At 52.7% G+C, this 22,359-nt stretch overlaps 1 protein-coding gene across 8 annotated transcripts in view; it reads right to left on the bottom strand.

The window, feature by feature from the left end:
* Positions 1-22,359, bottom strand: part of CFAP61 (cilia and flagella associated protein 61) — a 96,377-nt gene that overhangs the window by 16,612 nt on the left and 57,406 nt on the right. For all 8 annotated transcript variants that reach the window (XM_071805574.1, XM_071805573.1, XM_071805575.1 and 5 more), the window contains exons 19-24: positions 21,681-21,849; positions 20,377-20,551; positions 15,645-15,937; positions 13,284-13,608; positions 12,724-12,815; positions 10,435-10,640 (exon numbers count right to left, since the gene is read on the bottom strand). In XM_071805574.1, coding sequence (XP_071661675.1) covers positions 10,435-10,640; positions 12,724-12,815; positions 13,284-13,608; positions 15,645-15,937; positions 20,377-20,551; positions 21,681-21,849 — 1,260 coding nt within the window. The remainder of the gene's footprint in view (positions 1-10,434; positions 10,641-12,723; positions 12,816-13,283; positions 13,609-15,644; positions 15,938-20,376; positions 20,552-21,680; positions 21,850-22,359) is intronic.

Here is a 22,359-nt window from a genome sequence, read left to right as displayed (position 1 = left end):
CCTGGCAGCAAAGTGACAGCAGAAAGGTGAATTCATCTGTTCTGGTAGATCTCATCTTCTGCCATCTGCAAGCCTGGTGTAGCTGTACTACTCATCCACACCAGCTTTATCACCACTGCGATGGTTGCCCGGCTTCTGCAAGGTGGGCTTCCTTCCATGGAAATGAAGCAAATCCAGGCCCAAATAATATCCAAGTATATTAAAGATGGGCTTCTGAGGACCACTAATGATTTTGTCTTTATGTATTTCACACTGGGTGCTTTTCTTGGAAAAATCCTGAATCCTGAAGTGAAAAATCCTGAAATCCTCTCCCCAAAAAATACCCAGCAAACTACTGGTGGGAAGAGAAACTGAAAGCAATGACATGAATGTGTCCAACACAGCAAACAAAACAAACCAATTTTTAAAAGAAGGTTTGATTTTCTCATTGCTCTTAACATGAAAGTAAATCTCATTACTACAGACTGAAAAATGGTGGTTTTCTTTTTAATCACAGAGAATGTGAAGTGTTCCTTGGTTTGCAATCTCTTAAGAGCCCTCAGGGCACTCAGCGAGGTGCAGCAGGAGCAGAGCAGGCAGCTCCTCGCCGCGCTGCTGCGCCCGCGCAGGACGCCCCTCGCACAAAACCGCTGCTCTGACCCCATCGGCACTGAAGCAGCAGCGAATCGGTGACGTACTTCATTGGGCAAACCTAATAAATAATGATAGTGTTCGCTAATTTCGAGCCTGACATTCCTTTTGTACTTTTTGATAAGTAAATCACAGGAAGGAAGCCCGTGCCTTTTTACCACTTTTCACAGCATTACGACCAAACCCGCAACATCTTTTGTTTGGAAGACAGCCGGTGGTTTACAATCAATCACAAACACGGTGCGGTGCAGCTCATCCTGCAGCTCTCGCTCAAGACAAGGGTACTGAATGCAGAAGGCAACGCTGCCGCACAGAGATCATCCTCATCCTCCTCCTCCCATCTCCTGCACACACACACACACACACAGAGATCTGCTCTCCTCTCCTCTCCTGCACACACACACACACACAGATCTGCTCTCCTCTCCTCTCCTGCACACACACACACACACAGATCTGCTCTCCTCTCCTCTCCTGCACACACACACACACACACACAGATCTGCTCTCCTCTCCTGCACACACACACACACACACACAGATCTGCTCTCCTCTCCTCTCCTGCACACACACACACACACACACACAGATCTGCTCTCCTCTCCTCTCCTGCACACACACACACACACACACAGATCTGCTCTCCTCTCCTCTCCTGCACACACACACACACACACAGATCTGCTCTCCTCTCCTGCACACACACACACACACACACACACACACATGGATCTTCTCTCTCCTCTCCTGCACACACACACACACACACATGGATCTTCTCTCTCCTCTCCTGCACACACACACACACACACACGGATCTTCTCTCTCCTCTCTTGCACACACACACACACACACACACGGATCTTCTCTCTCCTCTCCTGCACACACACACACACACACACACATGGATCTTCTCTCTCCTCTCCTGCACACACACACACACACACACACACACGGCTCTTCTCTCTCCTCTCCTGCACACACACACACACACACACACACGGATCTTCTCTCTCCTCTCCTGCACACACACACACACACGGATCTTCTCTCTCCTCTCCTGCACACACACACACACACACACACACATGGATCTTCTCTCTCCTCTCCTGCACACACACACACACACACACACACATGGATCTTCTCTCTCCTCTCCTGCACACACACACACACACACACGGCTCTTCTCTCTCCTCTCCTGCACACACACACACACACACACACACGGATCTTCTCTCTCCTCTCCTGCACACACACACACACACGGATCTTCTCTCTCCTCTCCTGCACACACACACACACACACACACACATGGATCTTCTCTCTCCTCTCCTGCACACACACACACACACACACATGGATCTTCTCTCTCCTCTCCTGCACACACACACACACACACACACACACATGGATCTTCTCTCTCCTCTCCTGCACACACACACACACACACACACACACACACATGGATCTTCTCTCTCCTCTCCTGCACACACACACACACACACACACACACATGGATCTTCTCTCTCCTCTCCTGCATTGCTGCAGCTCTGCCCTGTGGTCACGTTTTCCTACATCACTGGACAGGAGCAGTGGTGTCGCTGATTCTCACTGAAGTGCTCTTTAAACTTTTTTAACTCTCTGTCCTCTACTTTTCCTATGAAGACACCGCCGTCTGCTCTGTTTATGAGCAGTTGTGTCTGACCCTGCAGGAAGGGTTCTCCTGTGTTTTATTTTTCACACAGTGCTATATCACACGAAATGTATTATAAAAAACAATTAAAAGGAAATTAAATCTGGCCCACAAAATCAACAAGTAGGCTGTGTGCACTGGTATGACTGCTTTTCTGCAATTACTTGTTTATGAATTCAGAGTTCAATCATTCATAATGCTTTGCATAATTATTAATGTGAATCAGCAAGGTTCGACTGCAAATTAATGTGGTAAGATTCCCCTGACTATCCTCCGCTTACCAATTTGGACGTGGGGTTTCTTAGTAACGTAGCTCTTCATTAGCAACTTAGCTGCTCCTTAAAAGCTGCATTAATATATAGAAACCTAAAGCCACCTAAAGAGCTCTGCCATTGAGATTGATTCGCTGTGTAAGTACAGCTTTACCAGTGCAGCGTGGGGGTAGCATTTAATTCTGGGAGGAAAAAAGCTGTTAGTGCTTTGATATCCCTTCACGTGTTCCTCTTGCCTTGTCCTGTCTCTCTCTTCATGAAAAGCAGACAGATTTTCCTCTAATTAGGCTGTAAAGTGTACTGAGCAGCATTAGTCCCTCTCAGCCGTGCTCACTGCCTGCCACATTTCCCTTCCATCGCTGCAGAAAATCAGCCTCACCGTCTGCAGGATGAACAAAGCCCAAGGATGGTGCAGGAATGGTACAGGAATCCCTCCACGCGACCCCGGCGTGCTAATGGTACAGGACCGGCAAACCCCAGCTGGCAGGGCATTCTGCTGCTTCTCCTAACGAACAACCACTCCTCATCTTCCAAAGTTGCTTTAGAAACAGCCTTTCTACGTAGCACGCACTTCGTGTTTAAATAATAGCTGGTTATCCAGACTATAAATAACAAACATATCTTTACCTAGTCCTTGTAAAAATAATACTGAAAAGCAGCAAATGTTCTTTTACCTAATGTATTTGTTAGGTTGTGAGATTTATTAGTTGTGTCAATAAGAAATCCACTGTGATGGTTCTGCTAAAACTCCCATTATACAACACCAGTTAATAAAGCACTTTTAGCCTAATGCGAACGGTGCTACGATGTGTGAGTTGCACTGAAGTAGAGGAGATTAAACGGTTACTTTAAAATAAGTAAATATTGTTCATACAGCTCAAAATATTTTTGAGCATTTAGCTTGTGCAGCTATTACAAAAATTGTAATGTGAGCATAAATGACAGGGTTTGAGGAGAAGAGCTGCAGAAACATCCACTGATATTCTCCACTTGCATAGCTCCTGGGTGGAATTTCCAGAGCACGGACACGGGTGGGCTCCTGCTGCCGAGCGGCTGTGCCCCTTCGCGGGGAGCGCTCGGCGTGGCGGGCGCACCGCGGCAGCCCCGGTGTGCTACGGCGGGGTCAGGAGCCCCTGCCAGCTCCCGCTTGCCCAGGAGCGTGTGGCTCGTGTCTCTGCGGGCCGGGCTCCCCGTCACCGGTCCCCAGACGAGCCGTTGCAGCCCGGGGACAGGTGAGCCCCGGGGCTCGCAGGGGAGCTGCAGCACTCGGTGCGCCGGCATCTTGCTGCAAATACCTTTGCTACTGCGTGCCGAACGGCGTCAAGCTCCCCCTCCTCTGGATGAGCGTGCCCGTCGGGCTGTGCCGCTGGTCGCCTCCTCGCAGTCCTGCACAGGCTGACCCTGGGACGCCGCTCAGAGACCCGGCACAGATGGGCAGGGCCAGCCTGTGCGCACCGCTGGCTCCGCGGTGTGCCTGAGGCGTAGCAAGCGCAGTGACTGAAAGCACAGCTCTGGTAAGAACTAAATATGAACACAACACGAATAGAGCACTTAGTATTCTGTGTGATGTGCTATTCCAGCCACCTTGATTGCCACACCGTGCATTATTCTTCCAGCGTGCTCTACAAATTGTTAAATGCCAGAAGTGCTTAACAACCAGCATCTTACCAACCCCAGCTGTGCACAGAGAGTAAACTGGGTGACAGGGACGAGAAGAAACGCGACAAGGGGATGGTTGTGCAACACCTTTCAGAGGGTGCCCTTCAGAAGCTAATGGGCATGGCGTTGGCTCTGACAGGACACCCGATCACCGGCGGCCCCAAGCTGTGCCCGTGTCCTCAGCGCTGCTGCACTGTCACCAACTGCTGCACCATGTCACTGTCACAAACAGCGCTGCCCCTCTGCCGCACTGCCAGTGTCACTGTCACCAACAGCGCTGCCCCTCTGCCGCACCGCGTCACTGTCACCAACAGCCGTGCCCCTCTGCCGCACCGTGTCACTGTCACCAACAGCCGTGCCCCTCTGCCACACTGCCAGTGTCACTGTCACCAACAGCCGTGCCCCTCTGCCGCACTGCCAGTGTCACTGTCACCAACAGCCGTGCCCCTCTGCCGCACTGCCAGTGTCACTGTCACCAACAGCGCTGCCCCTCTGCCGCACCGTGTCACTGTCACCAACAGCCGTGCCCCTCTGCCGCACCGTGTCACTGTCACCAACAGCCGTGCCCCTCTGCCGCACCGTGTCACTGTCACCAACAGCGCTGCCCCTCTGCCGCACTGCCAGTGTCACTGTCACCAACAGCGCTGCCCCTCTGCCGCACTGCCAGTGTCACTGCCACCAACAGCGCTGCCCCTCTGCCGCACTGCCAGTGTCACTGTCACCAACAGCGCTGCCCCTCTGCCGCACTGCCAGTGTCACTGTCACCAACAGCGCTGCCCCTCTGCCGCACCGTGTCACTGTCACCAACAGCGCTGCCCCTCTGCCGCACTGCCAGTGTCACTGTCACCAACAGCCGTGCCCCTCTGCCACACTGCCAGTGTCACTGTCACCAACAGCGCTGCCCCTCTGCCGCACTGCCAGTGTCACTGTCACCAACAGCCGTGCCCCTCTGCCGCACTGCCAGTGTCACTGTCACCAACAGCGCTGCCCCTCTGCCGCACTGCCAGTGTCACTGTCACCAACAGCCGTGCCCCTCTGCCGCACTGCCAGTGTCACTGTCACCAACAGCGCTGCCCCTCTGCCGCACCGTGTCACTGTCACCAACAGCGCTGCCCCTCTGCCGCACTGCCAGTGTCACTGTCACCAACAGCGCTGCCCCTCTGCCGCACCGTGTCACTGTCACCAACAGCGCTGCCCCTCTGCCACACTGCCAGTGTCACTGTCACCAACAGCGCTGCCCCTCTGCCACACTGCCAGTGTCACTGTCACCAACAGCCGTGCCCCTCTGCCGCACCGCCAGTGTCACTGTCACCAACAGCGCTGCCCCTCTGCCGCACTGCCAGTGTCACTGTCACCAACAGCGCTGCCCCTCTGCCGCACCGCCAGTGTCACTGTCACCAACAGCGCTGCCCCTCTGCCGCACTGCCAGTGTCACTGTCACCAACAGCGCTGCCCCTCTGCTGCACTGCCAGTGTCACTGTCACCAACAGCCGTGCCCCTCTGCCGCACCGTGTCACTGTCACCAACAGCGCTGCCCCTCTGCCGCACCGCCAGTGTCACTGTCACCAACAGCGCTGCCCCTCTGCCGCACCGCCAGTGTCACTGTCACCAACAGCGCTGCCCCTCTGCCGCACTGCCAGTGTCACTGTCACCAACAGCCGTGCCCCTCTGCCGCACCGCCAGTGTCACTGTCACCAACAGCGCTGCCCCTCTGCCGCACTGCCAGTGTCACTGTCACCAACAGCCGTGCCCCTCTGCACCAACAGCGCTGCCCCTCTGTCGCACTGCCAGTGTCACTGTCACCAACAGCACTGCCCCTCTGCCGCACTGCCAGTGTCACTGTCACCAACAGCGCTGCCCCTCTGCCGCACCGCGTCACTGTCACCAACAGCCGTGCCCCTCTGCCGCACCGCCAGTGTCACTGTCACCAACAGCGCTGCCCCTCTGCCGCACCGCCAGTGTCACTGTCACCAACAGCGCTGCCCCTCTGCCGCACCGCCAGTGTCACTGTCACCAACAGCGCTGCCCCTCTGCCGCACTGCCAGTGTCACTGTCACCAACAGCGCTGCCCCTCTGCTGCACTGCCAGTGTCACTGTCACCAACAGCCGTGCCCCTCTGCCGCACCGTGTCACTGTCACCAACAGCGCTGCCCCTCTGCCGCACCGCCAGTGTCACTGTCACCAACAGCGCTGCCCCTCTGCCGCACCGCCAGTGTCACTGTCACCAACAGCGCTGCCCCTCTGCCGCACTGCCAGTGTCACTGTCACCAACAGCCGTGCCCCTCTGCCGCACCGCCAGTGTCACTGTCACCAACAGCGCTGCCCCTCTGCCGCACTGCCAGTGTCACTGTCACCAACAGCCGTGCCCCTCTGCACCAACAGCGCTGCCCCTCTGTCGCACTGCCAGTGTCACTGTCACCAACAGCACTGCCCCTCTGCCGCACTGCCAGTGTCACTGTCACCAACAGCGCTGCCCCTCTGCCGCACCGCGTCACTGTCACCAACAGCCGTGCCCCTCTGCCGCACCGCCAGTGTCACTGTCACCAACAGCCGTGCCCCTCTGCCGCACCGCCAGTGTCACTGTCACCAACAGCGCTGCCCCTCTGCCGCACCGCCAGTGTCACTGTCACCAACAGCGCTGCCCCTCTGCCGCACTGCCAGTGTCACTGTCACCAACAGCGCTGCCCCTCTGCCGCACTGCCAGTGTCACTGTCACCAACAGCGCTGCCCCTCTGCCGCACTGCCAGTGTCACTGTCACCAACAGCGCTGCCCCTCTGCCGCACTGCCAGTGTCACTGTCACCAACAGCCGTGCCCCTCTGCCGCACTGCCAGTGTCACTGTCACCAACAGCGCTGCCCCTCTGCCGCACTGCCAGTGTCACTGTCACCAACAGCGCTGCCCCTCTGCCGCACTGCCAGTGTCACTGTCACCAACAGCGCTGCCCCTCTGCCACACTGCCAGTGTCACTGCCACAGCACTGTCACCCGACCAGCGTGTTCTGTGGGTCGTGACTCAGAATGAGTTCATGAAAACGCCATTACAAAATCCCAAGGAAAAACCACTCACGCCTACTGTGATAAATAAGCTTCTCCAGTATCCTAGGAGCGAGCGGGTCAGATTTTTGCATTGCGTTAGCAGGTCTGCCTTCCCTCAGAGCCCAAGGCAGCCCACACAAAGCCCTTCCAGCTCGTATTGAAGGCATGATGCCACTGAGCACCCATTCGGTTGCCAAGTATCGTCAGCCGCCCCTAATGATGTGTTTTGTAGGGACGGTGCAGCAGAGGGAGATTCCTGCGCTCCGCAGACACGTTCCATAACTTGGCAACTGCCCCGCGCTGCCTGCGTCTCGGGCAGCACAAAGGGAGCCGCTGCTGGCTGCGTTCCTCCTTTGTGCACCACCAAAACAAACAAACAGCGCCGAGCTCTCTCCTCACCCGAGCCTTTTTTCTGCTGCTACGGCACTGGAAAGAACGTGAAGGCTCTCAGGTGAGCACCGGGAGCTCCAGGGGAAGGAAGGAGTGGGGTACAGGGGACACTTCGGATGAAACCCACTGGAATTGGCTTTCTCTGCGTTCAGGAGAAGCCTCCCCTCTTGGAAAGAGCCTCACTCTTGGGTGCTCAAGTTCCAGTTGAGCCTTTCTGAGATGCAGCCTTATGGGAAATGAACAAAAACCGCAGAAGCTCCTTCGTGTATTGGATTCCAAACCTGTTAGATTGCCAGGTCACATAAAAGGGGTGTACACAAAATCCTCGGCTTGGTTGCGGTGGTTGTTCCTGCCCTGACACTGCAAACCTGGGGGCTGAGGACGTGCAGGGACGCCAGGCGCTGGGGACGCGGTGACCGCGCCGGGGCAGGTGCCACGCGCCACCGCCACGTGCAGGCGCCGCAGTGGGACGAGGACGCCGGAGGGGCCATTTCAGCCTTTCACTTGGTCGCGGGTCAAATCCAGCAGCTTTTAATTCCGTTGAACTCATACCAAATCAACGGAACTGTTCTCTCAAGGAAAGGAAATGTCTTTTATGCCACTGCTGCCCCGGCCGCGGCGCCACCGGAACGGGCCCCTTCTTCGAGTTAGCTCCATCTTCAGGGCCTGTTGTTCACGCTAATTTGAAAACGGCACCGGCACACTACGGTCAGGAAATCCGCTACCATGGGGTTAACTTTCAGCCCTTGTACCGAACGCAAATCAGCGAGGAAATTCATTGCTAGGTGCAGTCTCTAATTATTTAAAAGATAATTTGCATGCTACACAGAAATAAATTAGCTCCCAGGTGACAGCTGTTCCACTGTGTCCATTCCTGGAACTAGATGCCATGCTGGGAAATCTAAATGCAGGCCGAGAGATTAAAACGCCGTACTGTGGTGCCTTGTAGGAAGGCCCTCCCCAAAACAGGGGCTGAGAGAAGGAGCAGGGGAAGGAAGGTTTCGAACCAGCAAGTTTAGCAGCTCAGCAAACAAATCACAACATTTTCACAGCCTGAACTTGCTTTTCACCACAGGCTCTTCACATCTGGCAAGAAGACACCGCGAGGGGATGCAAGTGTAATGCATACTGGTTTAAAGGGGTTATTTTCAGTCACAACGCCAGGCTTGCATTCACACGGTTATGCGAGATCATTATAGAGCACGTGAACACCCCCCAAAACAGTTTTTCTTCTTTTTATCACACACATGGAAATCAACAAATGCATTTTCACTCTCCCTGCCAAACGAAGACCAGACAGCACCTCTCGTCAGCATAAAAGCCTGAAGACAATCTTCATCTCACAGCAGTTGCTCAAACATTGTTCAGTTTAGTGGTTTTCTAATGGTTCTCATGGCTAGGGTTTAACACTGTCTATTGTACGTATACGTATGTACCTTGCATATAACACTCTATTATGTGGATGCACACGTATCGTATATATATATTTCCTATTATGAGACTTCATCACGTAGCCAGCGTCTCCCCATTGCCGTCTTCTGCAGCAGCAGGTTCCCGTGCCCCTTTCTTTGTGCGGGGCTGCTCCGTGCAGAGCCCGGCACCTCCATCTCTCCTGAGGCTTTTTAAAGACCTCTGTGGATGCTAGGAGCTTGATCTTGCTCACAGTGCTGCGGCCAGCCTGCGCGCTGCATGGGGATCCTATCACATCACAGGAGCAAGGGAGGCCAACGGGTTCCTAATCTCTCTGCTGAAGAAAGGAGCTGCCCCTTCAGAAAGTTAAGGCCTCATCAAAGCGTGAGCAGCGGCAGCAGGAAGGAACAAGCGCTGGTTTTGTGAGGGCAGGGAAATGCTGCTGCAGGCACAACCCCCAAAGCCAGGGGTTTATTCTGCCAGATGTTGATACTGGTGTGAAACTTGCTGGTCCATGCCACTGACACTGCAACCACATCTGGGCAAACAACAAAGGTGCGTCTGGCAACGCATGTGGTTCATAGATGAGACCAGGTCACAGCTGTGTTTGCATATTGTGACACCATGAAAAGGACCGACGACACCTTGCCACGACCTGAATACTGAGCTTCCTCCAGTGCTCCAAGTGTATTAGCTGAGCAGCATCAGCTGCGACAAGGAAGGAAAGGGACCTGCTGTCTTAGCTCCGATCTCACACAAAGTGTGTCCTCCTTCAGTGCTGCTTACCGCCTATCGACGCTGTTCTGTGAATGTGAACTCGACAGCTGCCGTGTGCCATTCCTCCCTCGTGAAACAACACCAACGTTTTCTGGACGTCAAAATCAATCCCCAGGATTGATTTAAATCATGAATGATCTAAACATCTCCCTAGAAACCTTTGCCTTAAAGATTTGATTCAAAGTGACAAAGACACTGACTTTGCAAAGTGACTTCTGAATATCAATCTTCAGTAAAAAAGGATTGCTCAGGTGCAGCTTAATGAGTTAAGCCTACTGAATATTCTAAGCAAAAGTTATAAAGATATCGAAATGTTCTCTCAGATGAAAGATGGGCAAGTAAACGACTGTTCCTTCTTCAAATAAATCTAAGACACACACAGCTCTTTCCGGAAAGGTCTTCAGGGCCTGCATTACCAGCGACGATTTCACAAAATAAGAGAAAATATTTTTAAAATCTATCTTTTGCTCTATGGAAAACCAGCCAGAAGACAAACCATGATAGAATAAAACTCAAATTCTGTCAGAAAGGAGATTTTATGCACAACGCTGAGTTTCTCTTACCTGTAGAAATCTGCAATCTGCCCTTCATTCCAGCGATAAAGAAGATCGTTAAGAAGACGCTCGTGCTGTCCATACAGGCAGGCGTAGTTGGAGACCGGCACGGGCTCTGTTGAGAAGCAGGTGATGCTGTCCACCACTCCGGACTTGTTGACGTGCATCCGGAAGTAATTCCCGCGGCGTGCCTCCCCGGTGACCATCTCTGTGCCCTGGAACAGGCACCACGAGGACAGCGCTGGAGACGAGCGGGCACCGGCGCTGGAGACGAGCGAGCGCCCGCCCCGGCACAGCGCAGACCCGCGGGGCTGTCCTGCCCCGTTCCTGCCACCTCTCAACACCCACCCGCCTCCCTTGAGTAACAAACACCCGTTCCTGCTCGCACAGGTTACACGGCAAGGCACCCGGTACGGTTTGGACACAAAGCCTGGGTGCGCGGTTCACCTTTGGCGGTTAGATTCAGCTAGTTCACTCAGTCAAAAGACAAAAGTGTAAGATTTGTTTCAAACCTCACATTGCAGTGGGATGATCCAACAGCTTCAAGCTATCTTTTAAAGCTGTGTTCATGCTCCAGTTTGATATATTTCTAAAACCTGTTGCTAGGCTACAGTAACCTTTGTTACTTACGTATCTCCCAGCTAATACATTTCACTACCTTCTCTCACTTCTCTCTTAGGAAATTCTTTTAGGATTTACATGAAGTTTCTGGAGTGGCTTTGAAGATGCTCCCTTTTCAGACAGCAGGTAATCAAAGCCGCAGCAAAAGAATTCTCATCATGTTCTAGCAATTTGGAGCGGCAGAACCAATTTCCCTCTCTCCAACAGCCCTTTCGCTGCCCAGTACCTGCTGCTCTGGACCTGCAGAGCTGGCAAACGAGGGGAGCTGGGCTTTGATTCCTGATCCCAGAGCTTGATCCCTTTTAAAAACAGTTTATCTCCATGGACCGTTGCCATCCAAGTTCCAAAACCAACACTGAAGTAGTCTTTTACAAACCACTCTTTACACCAACTGCAAGAATGGGTTTGATGCAGCAATTCCCAAGGAAAAAGGTCTAATCTGCATGGAACAGGAGCTTGCTCGGGTGGATGGTCCTGCCTGGCTGTAAGACACACAAATCTAGTTCTTTTCGTGTTTCACAAGTCAGGTTCTCCAGTAGGAGAAGCATCCACACGTCTGCATCATGGGACGACCTCTCCGCAGCCCGCTCCCCTGCTCCCAGACGACTCCCCCAGCTGCAGCACCAGCTGCTTTCCAGCACTGATCTACAGAGCATCCTTACCAGAAAATACTCCTCTCCTCCTGGTCTAGAAACCAACTGGATATCACTGACAGACTGCAAAGTTCTATCATTTATATGTATTAGAACACCTTATTGCATGGAGGAAAGGGGTTAAGCGCTGAGGCTGAGAGCCTATTTCAGCGAAATCCAGCTAATACTATGCTACGTCCTCTTCACAGAAATCAGGCATCTTTTGAGAAAGTCAAATACCATAGAGCATGGGAAGGACCAGCGGAGAGATGGGGTTAGTTATGCGGTTCACGCTTGTCCACCGGCTGTACCTGATTTCTACACCACAGCCCTGCTCAGCAGACTGGGCTTGCTCTTATGCAAATCTGATGGCAAATACCAGCACTGCCCTGGTGTTGTGTGTCACCAACACGTGCCAGGACCTGCAGCGCACCGCACGGGACTGAGGAAACGGCTCGTGTGTCTCCAGAACCCAGCCGAAAGTGGGCTGTTCTGAAAGAGAGCGCGGAGCAGAGCCAGCACGACAGCCTCCGGGCTGTGCTGGCACCGATGGCCAGGAGCAGGTCCAGCGCTGAGCCAGCCGCTCCGGGAAATAAGGGTCAGGAGCTGCAGCGACCCGCTGGGAACCATCTGAACCCAAAGTGACAGGAGCAGGGGCGCAGCGCGCCGGGGCCGGGCAACTGCTTCTGCCTCCAAAGACCAAAACCCCTTCAGCTGCAGCCGACTTCATGGCAAAGGAACTGGGAATGGCAGTGAAGAAGTTAATTGGATAATCTTATCTCTATCTACTCCACGTCTGCAATACGACAGTGAATTTACATTAAAATAAACGAAACATTTTCAAATAATCCCTGAGATTTGTTTTTATGTGGTTTGTTCTATTCCAGAGTCTCAGCTCCAGAAGGTCTCTAAACACATACTTACTCCCATGGTCACTCGAGCTATGCTTTTAAGATGCATGGTACTTACGCACGTACCTGTGCTGTCCTAAACAAGAACCCCTTTCAAAACGGAGAACGAAACAAAGTCAAACAACGTAACTTACATGATCATGCAGCGCGAGTTCCAAGTCCAAGCGGATGGGGATTTCTGGTTTGGAAATATGCACGAAATGATACCCGCCAGGAAGAACACCTCCTGCCGCCAACAAAGAGATGAGATTTAGTCAGTTACAGACAAAGAAGAAAAAGGATTTGCTTGCCCCCTCCTCCCATTATATCTGTTTGTTTGTTTGTTTACTAAATGGCTCTAAGAAGAAAACAGGGAACTTATTTGTTTTGGTGGACTTCACATGATAAAGGTTTGTTTGGAACTCCTATACATATTGCTGCGGTAACCACGCACTGAAACGTTCTGATTCTAGTTTCGCTGATCCTGACCTTAGCGTAAAGACCCAGAAACACTCCACATTTACTGTGACATAAACGACAGCTCGGCTTGGTCCGTCGTTAGCAAAAACCGACAGCGGCAGCGTGTCCCGCTGCTCACCTCTGTGCCCTGAGCGTGCAGGGAGCTCTGAGGCCCTTCCTGCCGTCAGACCTACCCGTGTCACAGTCACAGCAAAGTCCCACGGGCTCTGACAGTACAACAGCCGCTCTGGCATACCTTTGATTTTACACCCTCTGTACATGGGGATGAGTCCCTCGGTCCCTTCTGGCTTAGGAGAAGGCGTGCAGGTTGGGTGGAAGAGACCCAGCATGGACGTAGCCAGCTCGAAGCCAACCTCCCTGGAGCTGAAGCTGCTGTGCGTCCACTCGTCCGCGTAGTACCTCCGGGAATACTTGGTGAGGGGCCCGGCAGCCCGGATGCTGGCGTCGCTGGTGCGGAACTGGGCATCGATCACCAGCCTCCCGTCAAACACAAGGCCAGCGTCGCTGATCGCCTTGAAGGTTTCAAAATCCACTCTCCGGTAGGCAAAGTTAAAAAATGCCTAAAACAAAGATGTGAATATGCGCTGGTTATTAGACAATTTCATAAATCACAACCTACGCGTCATTCTGAATGCTATTTAAAAAACAAGCACGTGAAATACGGTATGATTTTATATACACAGATACATCCTTCTGATCCAGTATATACAGCTACTAACATTAAAACAAAGACAGTAGATGGGAGAACTGCTGCACTAGACTTATCTACTTCTGGTTATTAGATCAGTTTTATTTTTTGAACTCTAATATTAACTCTATCAAATAGCCTGAGTGGATGTGCATATTTCCTCTGTTAACACGAGCATACGAAACAGACTTGAACCCTTTATGGAGTTGATTTTCTTCTTTCAAATGCTCGGGCCAAACTGAAACCCCAAGTAGCAGAAACGTACAAAGCACTTTGCGTTTCAGCAGGATAACTGTATACGACAAACACTTCAACTGTTGTGGTTGTTTACCAACAAACTCTGTTACTATGGCTACCAGCAGAGGGATAGGCCCTGAAACGGAAAGATGGGAAATGCAAATTGTTCAGAGGGTTAAAAGCAGTAAGGATGACAAGGTTGAGAGGGGGCGCAAACAGGACCACTGTCTGCAAAGGGTACAGATGGAGACTGACCATCTCGTCTCTACAATACAGGTTGTGATGCTTCCAGAGCCTTTATAAAGAGCTTTCCCCTTCATCAGCGCCCTCAGCCTTTAACGTGATCAGACAAGGTGAATGCTGCTGCCCGCCACCAAGAAATATTACTGTACAGGCTGAGAAAAGGTGGAAAGCTAGCAGCCTGAGACATAACTCTATCGGGGCAAAGCAGCAGCAGCAATCCGTCCTTCCCTTCGCGTCAGCCTCAGGGAGCACACGGCTGTGACCCGTGTAAAGGTATTACCCAATTACACCATCAAAGAGCTTTCCTGCCGACCAAGGGCGAGTGTCAGAGGCTCCCGACCAGCTGGGTGAGCCAGCGGAACAAAGGCTGGAGAGGGAAGCAAAGGGAGCTGGAAATCGCAGCTGCGCGGGTACGGCAGAGACGCGGCAGCAGGAGCCGGAGCCTCTGCGCTTGGTTGCATGTAAGATAAGTAACGAACTCTGCACAGTTAAGGGAATTCTAACCATCTAGTAGATCCAACATCAGGGAAGCTCTGCCCGCAGGGGCAAGGGGACCACACAGCCCCGCGTCCTGCCGGCTGCCAGGCAGGACGGCGTCGCCCGAGGGAGGGCCGGCCGCAAGCTGCAGGCTGGGAGCCATCTGTCAGCGCGGGAGGGGAGGAGGGAGCCTGCCGCTCGCGGACAGGCGACATTTTCTCCCTTTGTTTCTATCCCGCAGGACTCAACAAATTAAGCCCCCAAGAACTGCCAATCACCAGTTGATATTGGCTCAAATCCCAAAAGGCCCAGAGCTGCTGCAGGGCCGATTCCTGCACAGGCTGCTCGTGGCGCAGGCAGCTGCTCCGCACCGCCCGTCCTCCCGGGCAAGCAGCGGCACTCACGGCCCGCCAGACGGCTGAACCCGAGCGGGACAGCATCAGCCGCTGCCGTCACAAGTGACGGGCTGGGAAGGGCCTCGGAGGGCAGAACCGCGGCCAGGAGAAAGAGGACAGGACAAGCTGCCCGAGGAGAGAGCGGGAGGCACAAAACCGCTGCCGTGGGCACCGGAGGCTGCAGGGGGTGCGAGTGCTGGGCACGGGCGTCCCCGCGGCAGGGCAGGGCTGAGGAGCGGGGCTGGGAAAGCCCAGCGTCAGGGAGCATCGCTGGCGGCACGGGGCTCTCCCCCGAGCTGAGAGCATCTGCCACCCAGCAGTGAACGGCTGCTTGGGGGTCAGCTGACTTAAATGCATCTTAATCCAAATCAAGTCAGGGCATTAACAATGGTTTTATCTGGATTTTAAAAAAACAACAATCCTTTAGACTAACAAGTGAATGTTCCGTCTTCTAGAGACAACGAGAAAATAGATACACCAGTGAGGGACTACTAGATTTGCTGGTCTCTGCCTGAAAAAGCAGAGTGAAGGCAATGCGATCGAAGCGCACGCTTACCGAACACTGCAACTGAAAGGGTTTGGTGTCGGTGGTGAAAGCCGCCCAGGTGATGCGGTCCGCGTGGCCGGCGCGGCCCCAGCGCGCCAGGACGGCGTCGCGGTGCACCGAGACGCCGGCGCGGGACAGGGCGTCCTGCACAGCGCCCTCCAGCGCCGCGTTGTTCAGGCAGGTGACGCTGGAGCCAACGGGAGGCTGCACCAGATGGATGCGAGAGCCAGCGATTCCGAGAGACAAGAGGGCTTCTACCGTGGTGTAAATGTCAATTGTATTCCCATAGACAATGACGTTCCCTAAGGGAAAAAAAAGAGGAAAAATTTCTAAGATGTACAATGAAAACCTTATTAGTATAACTCAGATGATAATAACACGAAATTGCTCTCTTTGACCCTCTTATTTGTCTGATGCTATGAAGCAAACAATGGTACCTAGCAACAGTAGCTAAGATAATTTAGTGAAGAATCTGTACGAAACATCCCGCAAAGTAGGCAAGTACTTAACATAGGAGTATGACATTCATTCCGACCACACAATTTGAAATTATTTTGATTGAAAATCCTCTAGAGGAAAAAAACCTCCATTTTTATTCTGTTCTCCCTTCCCTCCTCAATTTTCCTCATTCAAAGGATTTGCTGGCGGGGGAAGGGGGTGGCACAGGAGCAAATTAAATACACGATGCAGAAAAACCCCAGAAGCTACGGCAAGGCCACGTTAGAGAAAACAAGTCGCAGTGCAACGCGGGACCAGGGGTGCTGCTCACGCACCCCACCGCCCCCCTCCGCCCTGCCTTTACGTCCCCCTACAAGCGATCGCGTCCCCTGTAACCTCAATTTTATTACTTCATAGGCTAAACTAATTTCCCTGGGACCACGAGACACAGAGCGATACTAAACAGAGCGTTCACAAAGGCCTAGCTCCCACGAATATTAATGATAACATTTGTTAACAGATGTTCTATTATTCCCCTTCGACTACAAGGTTATTCTATTTGTCCATATCAGTTGGGCTACTTCTGGCTGCCAAATAAACATTATTCTTCATAACTGTCAGGGAAAATAATTGCTCCGTGATCATACATGCCCAGAAATGCTGGAAAGCGTATTTTTACTGTTCATGTCGTTGACCGGAGGGACAGAACAATTTTACCTGCAAACGTATTCATCTGAACCCGGAACGGTGTGGGTGACAGCGGACGGTGCCCGGGCAGCGCAGAGCCAGGCGCGGGACCGAGCCTCTCCCGGCTGCGGCACCGTGCAGGCAAGAAGCAAACAAGCAGAGCCGGGCTGAGACACAAACCCGGGTACGTTCATTTTCAGTCACCCGTGCTCGTGGTGCAGGTAAGAACAGGGTGCACAGCTGCTGACATGCACACATTTCCAATCAGCAAGGGGTGAAAACCAGGAGCAGCCAAAGAGGTTGCAGTGGCTGGGAGTGGGAACAGAGCAGCGCTCACCCAAAGCCCAGCCCAACAAAGCTGGATTCTCACTCTAAGGTGAGAATAGGCAGCCAAGAGATCCTCACCACCCAGCAGAACCAGCCCCTTTGGACGGAAGGTCACTTATTGCATTATATGTTGGCATTTCTGTTCATGCGGGATCAGATTTGAGCCCCGCATTTCTCAAAAAACATTAACAATCTGCTTTATATAGTAATATTAAATACAACTACATTAGCACAAGGAAAGCAATGCTCCTCTACTGACCTCTTGTAAATCAACAATTTACCGTTTCTGCTTATTACAATATTAGTGGCTTTTTAGATCACAGTGGTAGCAGTGTAGGAACTACCGATATTCATTATGGACTGAAATTATGTCCACTGGACAGATAGCAGCTCCTCAGGATGCTTTTATTATTTAACTACATGAAAATGTATCTATCTGTGAGTAAACATAATAATGTTCCATGGAAAGAAGCAGCCATAAATAAGAGCCGTTAGGCCAGTTGTACCATTTATCAGGAGCGCGTCAGCGTCCTGCGGCAGAGCAGGCTTGCTCATCTGCCACCAGTGGAGGCACAGGACTTCAGTGACCCCAGCGCGACCTGAACCTTCTTGGTTTGCAAAAGCTTAAGGAGAAAACCAGCATTAGCTAAAGCATCAGTGGCTCCGGTTGCTGATTCATGCACTGGAATTTTAATGCGAGAGTATTCCTGCAAACGTGCTTTTAATAAGGCAGTAAACCATGTTTAGGTAAAGAGAAAAAATGATTGCTCCATTTTGGGCCATTAAAGCAGTTTTGTTCCTTACTTTACTTCCATCCTACTTTTTATTTTCATGGAAAGTGCAGAGCTAATAGAAGATGAATTCCAATTAGTCACAATTACAGTTCTAATAGGCTATGTGCATTAGACGGCTGGGTTTCGTCAGGCCCTGCTCCTGGAGCCGCGGGCACGGCCAGTACAGGGTCCCTGCTGCACCCCAACACGCTGCACTGCCCGCTGCACCCCCATATGCTGCACTGCCTGCTGCAGCCCCATGCTGCACTGCCCGCTGCAGCCCCCCATGCTGCACCCCACACACTGCACTGCCCGCTGCAGCCCCCCATGCTGCACCCCACACGCTGCACTGCCCGCTGCAGCCCCCCATGCTGCACCCCGCACGCTGCACTGCCTGCTGCAGCCCCCATGCTGCACCCCACACGCTGCACTGCCCTCTGCAGCCCCCCGTGCTGCACCCCACACGCTGCACTGCCTGCTGCAGCCCCCCATGCTGCACCCCACACGCTGCACTGCCTGCTGCAGCCCCCATGCTGCACCCCACACGCTGCACTGCCCGCTGCAGCCCCCCATGCTGCACCCCGCACGCTGCACTGCCTGCTGCAGCCCCCATGCTGCACCCCACACGCTGCACTGCCCGCTGCAGCCCCCATGCTGCACCCCACACGCTGCACTGCCCTCTGCAGCCCCCCATGCTGCACCCCACACACTGCACTGTCTGCTGCAGCCCCCATGCTGCACCCCACACACTGCACTGTCTGCTGCAGCCCCCATGCTGCACCCCACACGCTGCACTGCCTGCTGCAGCCCCCCATGCTGCACCCACTGCTGGGCTGATCCTGCTCTACTTATGACCCGCGAAACAGCATCCACCAATTTGATCCAGAATGCAGAGGCGCCCAGAGCTCACACAGGGGAGGAAAGCAATTAAAAACCCTACCTGAACTCTTAATTAAAAGCTGCTCTCAGAATCAGTGCCACCAAATGAAGGTTTCATCCAATTAAGCTAGTAAGACTGGCACTGTGCAGCTCAGTGATTAACGCTTTCCTCTAAACAGGAATCTGACAAACAACACTTTGCAGTTCTGATGAGATGAAACGTAGGAGGTGGAACATTACCACTTATTGAAGGCAAGACCAGGGCCTGGAGGATTTCAGAGGTGAAAAGCAGAGGCCCGCAGCCCGCTCTGGTCCCGCAGCAGCCCGGCGCGGGGCCCGCGGAGCCACCGCCGCCCCTCGGGCTCACGGCGGCGGCAGGACAGCGCTCGCGTGAGACACCCGTCTTTACATCGCAGCAAAAGTCAGCAGCAATGATGAATGGTGGTCAATATAACGTTAATTTAGCATCGATAATAACAAGGGTGAGCTCGTCCCAAAGCAGACGAGGTGCTGCAAGGCTGCTGTTCCCCCGGGCGTCCCGGCCGGCGCTCTGCGCAGGGGTGCTGGAGCACATTCCAGGACCACCTGACCGAGCAGCAGCAGCAAATGGGGAACGCTAGAACCCGCCTGCTTATGCAAACGCAGCCATGCAGGTGACTGCAGAACGCGGGCAGGACTGCTGGAGAGGCTCTGTTTGCGTGCCTGAGGCTGGCCACGTCTGAGGAAAGCCGTGTTTAGTGTCTCCTAACCTGACCACAGCAAGACTGGAGGATGATAGAGAAACTTCCAGTGTCTCGAGAATGTCCCTAGAGGTTGGCTGAGCAGGACATGAACCCTGAGGACCACACCAAGTACGTATCAGTTTTCCTTAGAAACTGCATCTTCAGGCAACTCCTGCTGTTGCGGTTTGCACAGAGGCAGCTGTCCTGCTCTAAACCCCGGCCTAACTCGGACCCGGCACCCAACCAGCGGTACATGAATTCATGTACCGTTCGGGCTCCCTTTCTGCGGTGGGAAGTTTTAACTCTGAGGGCTGGAGGATGGCAGATATTTTCAACAGCCCACGCGTTCAGTGAGTGAACTAATGAACATATGAACAATGCACACACCAACAGGCTGAGGAAACGCAGGTCTGGTGGACAAGAATGCGCACAGATGTGCGATTGTAAGGGCTAAGAGAAAATACTGGGAGCTTGCAGTTCTACGTGAAAATCTGTAACTGATGTAAATGAATACAAAGGTGACAGATACTGAAAAAAACCACTTCCTAATTTACACCTGTTCTCTTTGTGTTACGCCTCAAATCTAGATATTTTTCCATACAACAGAAAAACACATCCACTAATTAAATTATTATTTAATTGACTAATTAATGACTCCAGCCAGATTTGCATTTGGGACTCATTTTGTTTTATATAATAATTATAGATAATTAATCTATCTCAAGGCTTTCTTCCCTAGCTAAATGTGCTGGGTATCAAAAATGACAACAAATTGTAAATTAATCTGGAAAACAAAGCAGAGCAGATGAAAGACTTTGTTAGAATTAATCAGGCACCAATTATCCCATGGAATTAAGGAAACAATAAGCTCAGAAACACTGGTGCAAACGTGCGTGCGCCAAGGAAAGCGCTCACCTTGGGAGCCGGCGAGGTGCTCCCGCAGCCAGCGCGCCGCCCTGGAGCAGTCCTGGGCGTCGTTGAGGGTGAAGTGGTTGCCGGGGACCTGCCCCGTGTATCTCTGCGGCCACTTACTCGTGACTTCTCTGTTAGTTGGGAGTTTGCTGATATCCGCTCCAGTGGGAGACGGGACCTGGAAGAAACGAAGAAATGAGTCAATATACGGCATATATCTTGGAGAACGTTAAGATAGATTTAAAAAACGACACGAGCCATCTGAGTACCTAAGGGTTTCTGTCCTTGCACATCCCCACCCGTCTCAGCCCTCGGCAGCAGGTACAGCCGGAGCGCACACCCCTGCACGTACTCTGGATTGACGGGCTGTGCGTGACCAACGGCGGCGACCCAACAGTGAAGAACAACACAGACCAAGCCAGTGAATGAGACTTCATGCAAACAGCAGAAACGTGTGAATATACGGCTGGGAGGTCTCTTCGGTTATTTGAATAACACACTTTCAAGTGACAAGACTGCCTCCGTATTTTGTCGGCATAAACCCAACTTGTTATTTGTCCCAGAGAAAGGGAACAAAACCTGGTTGATGGTTAAAATGCCAGGAAGCAGCAAAGTGTTAATTGTACGATGCTACTTTACAGTAACAAGTTCAATCTGGATTATGCCGCACAGAAAAGGCAATCTCATCTACGAGTTCCAAGAGACGGCCGTTTGATTTACGCAGCCTGAGGGCTGCGTGGCGACACACGAGAAAGGAGGAGCCGTGCCGGGACGCCCGAGCCGCGGCCGAGCTGTAGGGCTGGGGATGAGCCCGGCTCCACATCCCACACGTGGCCAAGGGTCCGCTCCAGCCTTGCTGGAAACCACTGTGCCAAAAACCACCGGGCAGCACGCGCGCCGAGGCCTGGGCACCACGGGAGATGGGTGACTGATTTGATACGGAGTTCTCCCCGTTACCAGAACCGGGTCCAACGGTGCTAGGCCAGCGGGAGCCCAGCCTCCCACGGCTGGGGCCACGTCAGCCGTGCCCGCTCTGCGCAGGTTTAACGGTCATGGTGGCAAAACACAGGCAGCTTTGCCTTGTCTAAGAGCTGATACTGAGCAGCGACTTTGCTGGCAGGAAATTCTGTAAAGCTCCTCGTCTCCTCCCAGTTCTACAGCCGCTCTGGAATGGCACAACCCGCTACGCCGCAGCACTGCCAACGCTCTGGTTACACCCTTGCCAAGCACCACGCTACTGCTCCGCCAGCCACAGGAGCACCACGCGCTGTAAAAACTGAAGATATGATTAAGGTACACAGCCTTACCTGGTATTTCAGTCCCGTACAGAGAACCAGGTAGTCATACGGTACTTTTCTCTCCTTGGAAACAACTACGTATTTGGCAGCACGATCGATGCCAGTCATTTTACCAACCACAACGTTAACCCAGGAACAAAGTGACATCTGTGCATAATCTTCATCGTTAAAACAGTGGCTGTGGAGAAAGCACATCCGTAAGTGACATTTCAGCAGCTGACAGCAGGCATTAATTAGACATCTGGTGAGGCAGCGCAGCCCGGCGGCTCCGGCCCGCGCTCTCGCTGCGCCTTCGCGGCTCTCCAGAGCAAAACATCGGTCATTATGAAATACTCGCTTACAAACCGACAATCCCTCCCAGCACCGGCCACACAACCACATCATTTAAACAACCAGCCAGAAATACACGCTTTACTCTGCTTTTTCCTTGCAGGCTGATGCAAGGAAGAGACTTCTGCACCTGAAAATACTTTAAGAGTCCAATTCTTTCTCCCATAACAAGACTCCCTCACTAAGTTTTTTTCCATTTTTGCTTCGTTTTGCATTCAACTTCACCAGTAGCGGCCACGGTGAGACACAAATGCAATGAAGGCACTACTGGCATTTTAAGAAATGTGTTTCAAAGTACTCGTCTGAACAGTCCAAAAATAGATAGAAAGCTAGGAAAACAGTTGTTAGATCTAGAAGT

The sequence above is a fragment of the Patagioenas fasciata genome, chromosome 3, assembly GCF_037038585.1.
Source record: "Patagioenas fasciata isolate bPatFas1 chromosome 3, bPatFas1.hap1, whole genome shotgun sequence".
Lineage (NCBI taxonomy): Eukaryota > Metazoa > Chordata > Aves > Columbiformes > Columbidae > Patagioenas > Patagioenas fasciata.
The sequence above is the reverse complement of the archived record's forward strand: the minus strand, read 5'-3'. Positions and strand labels throughout refer to the sequence as shown.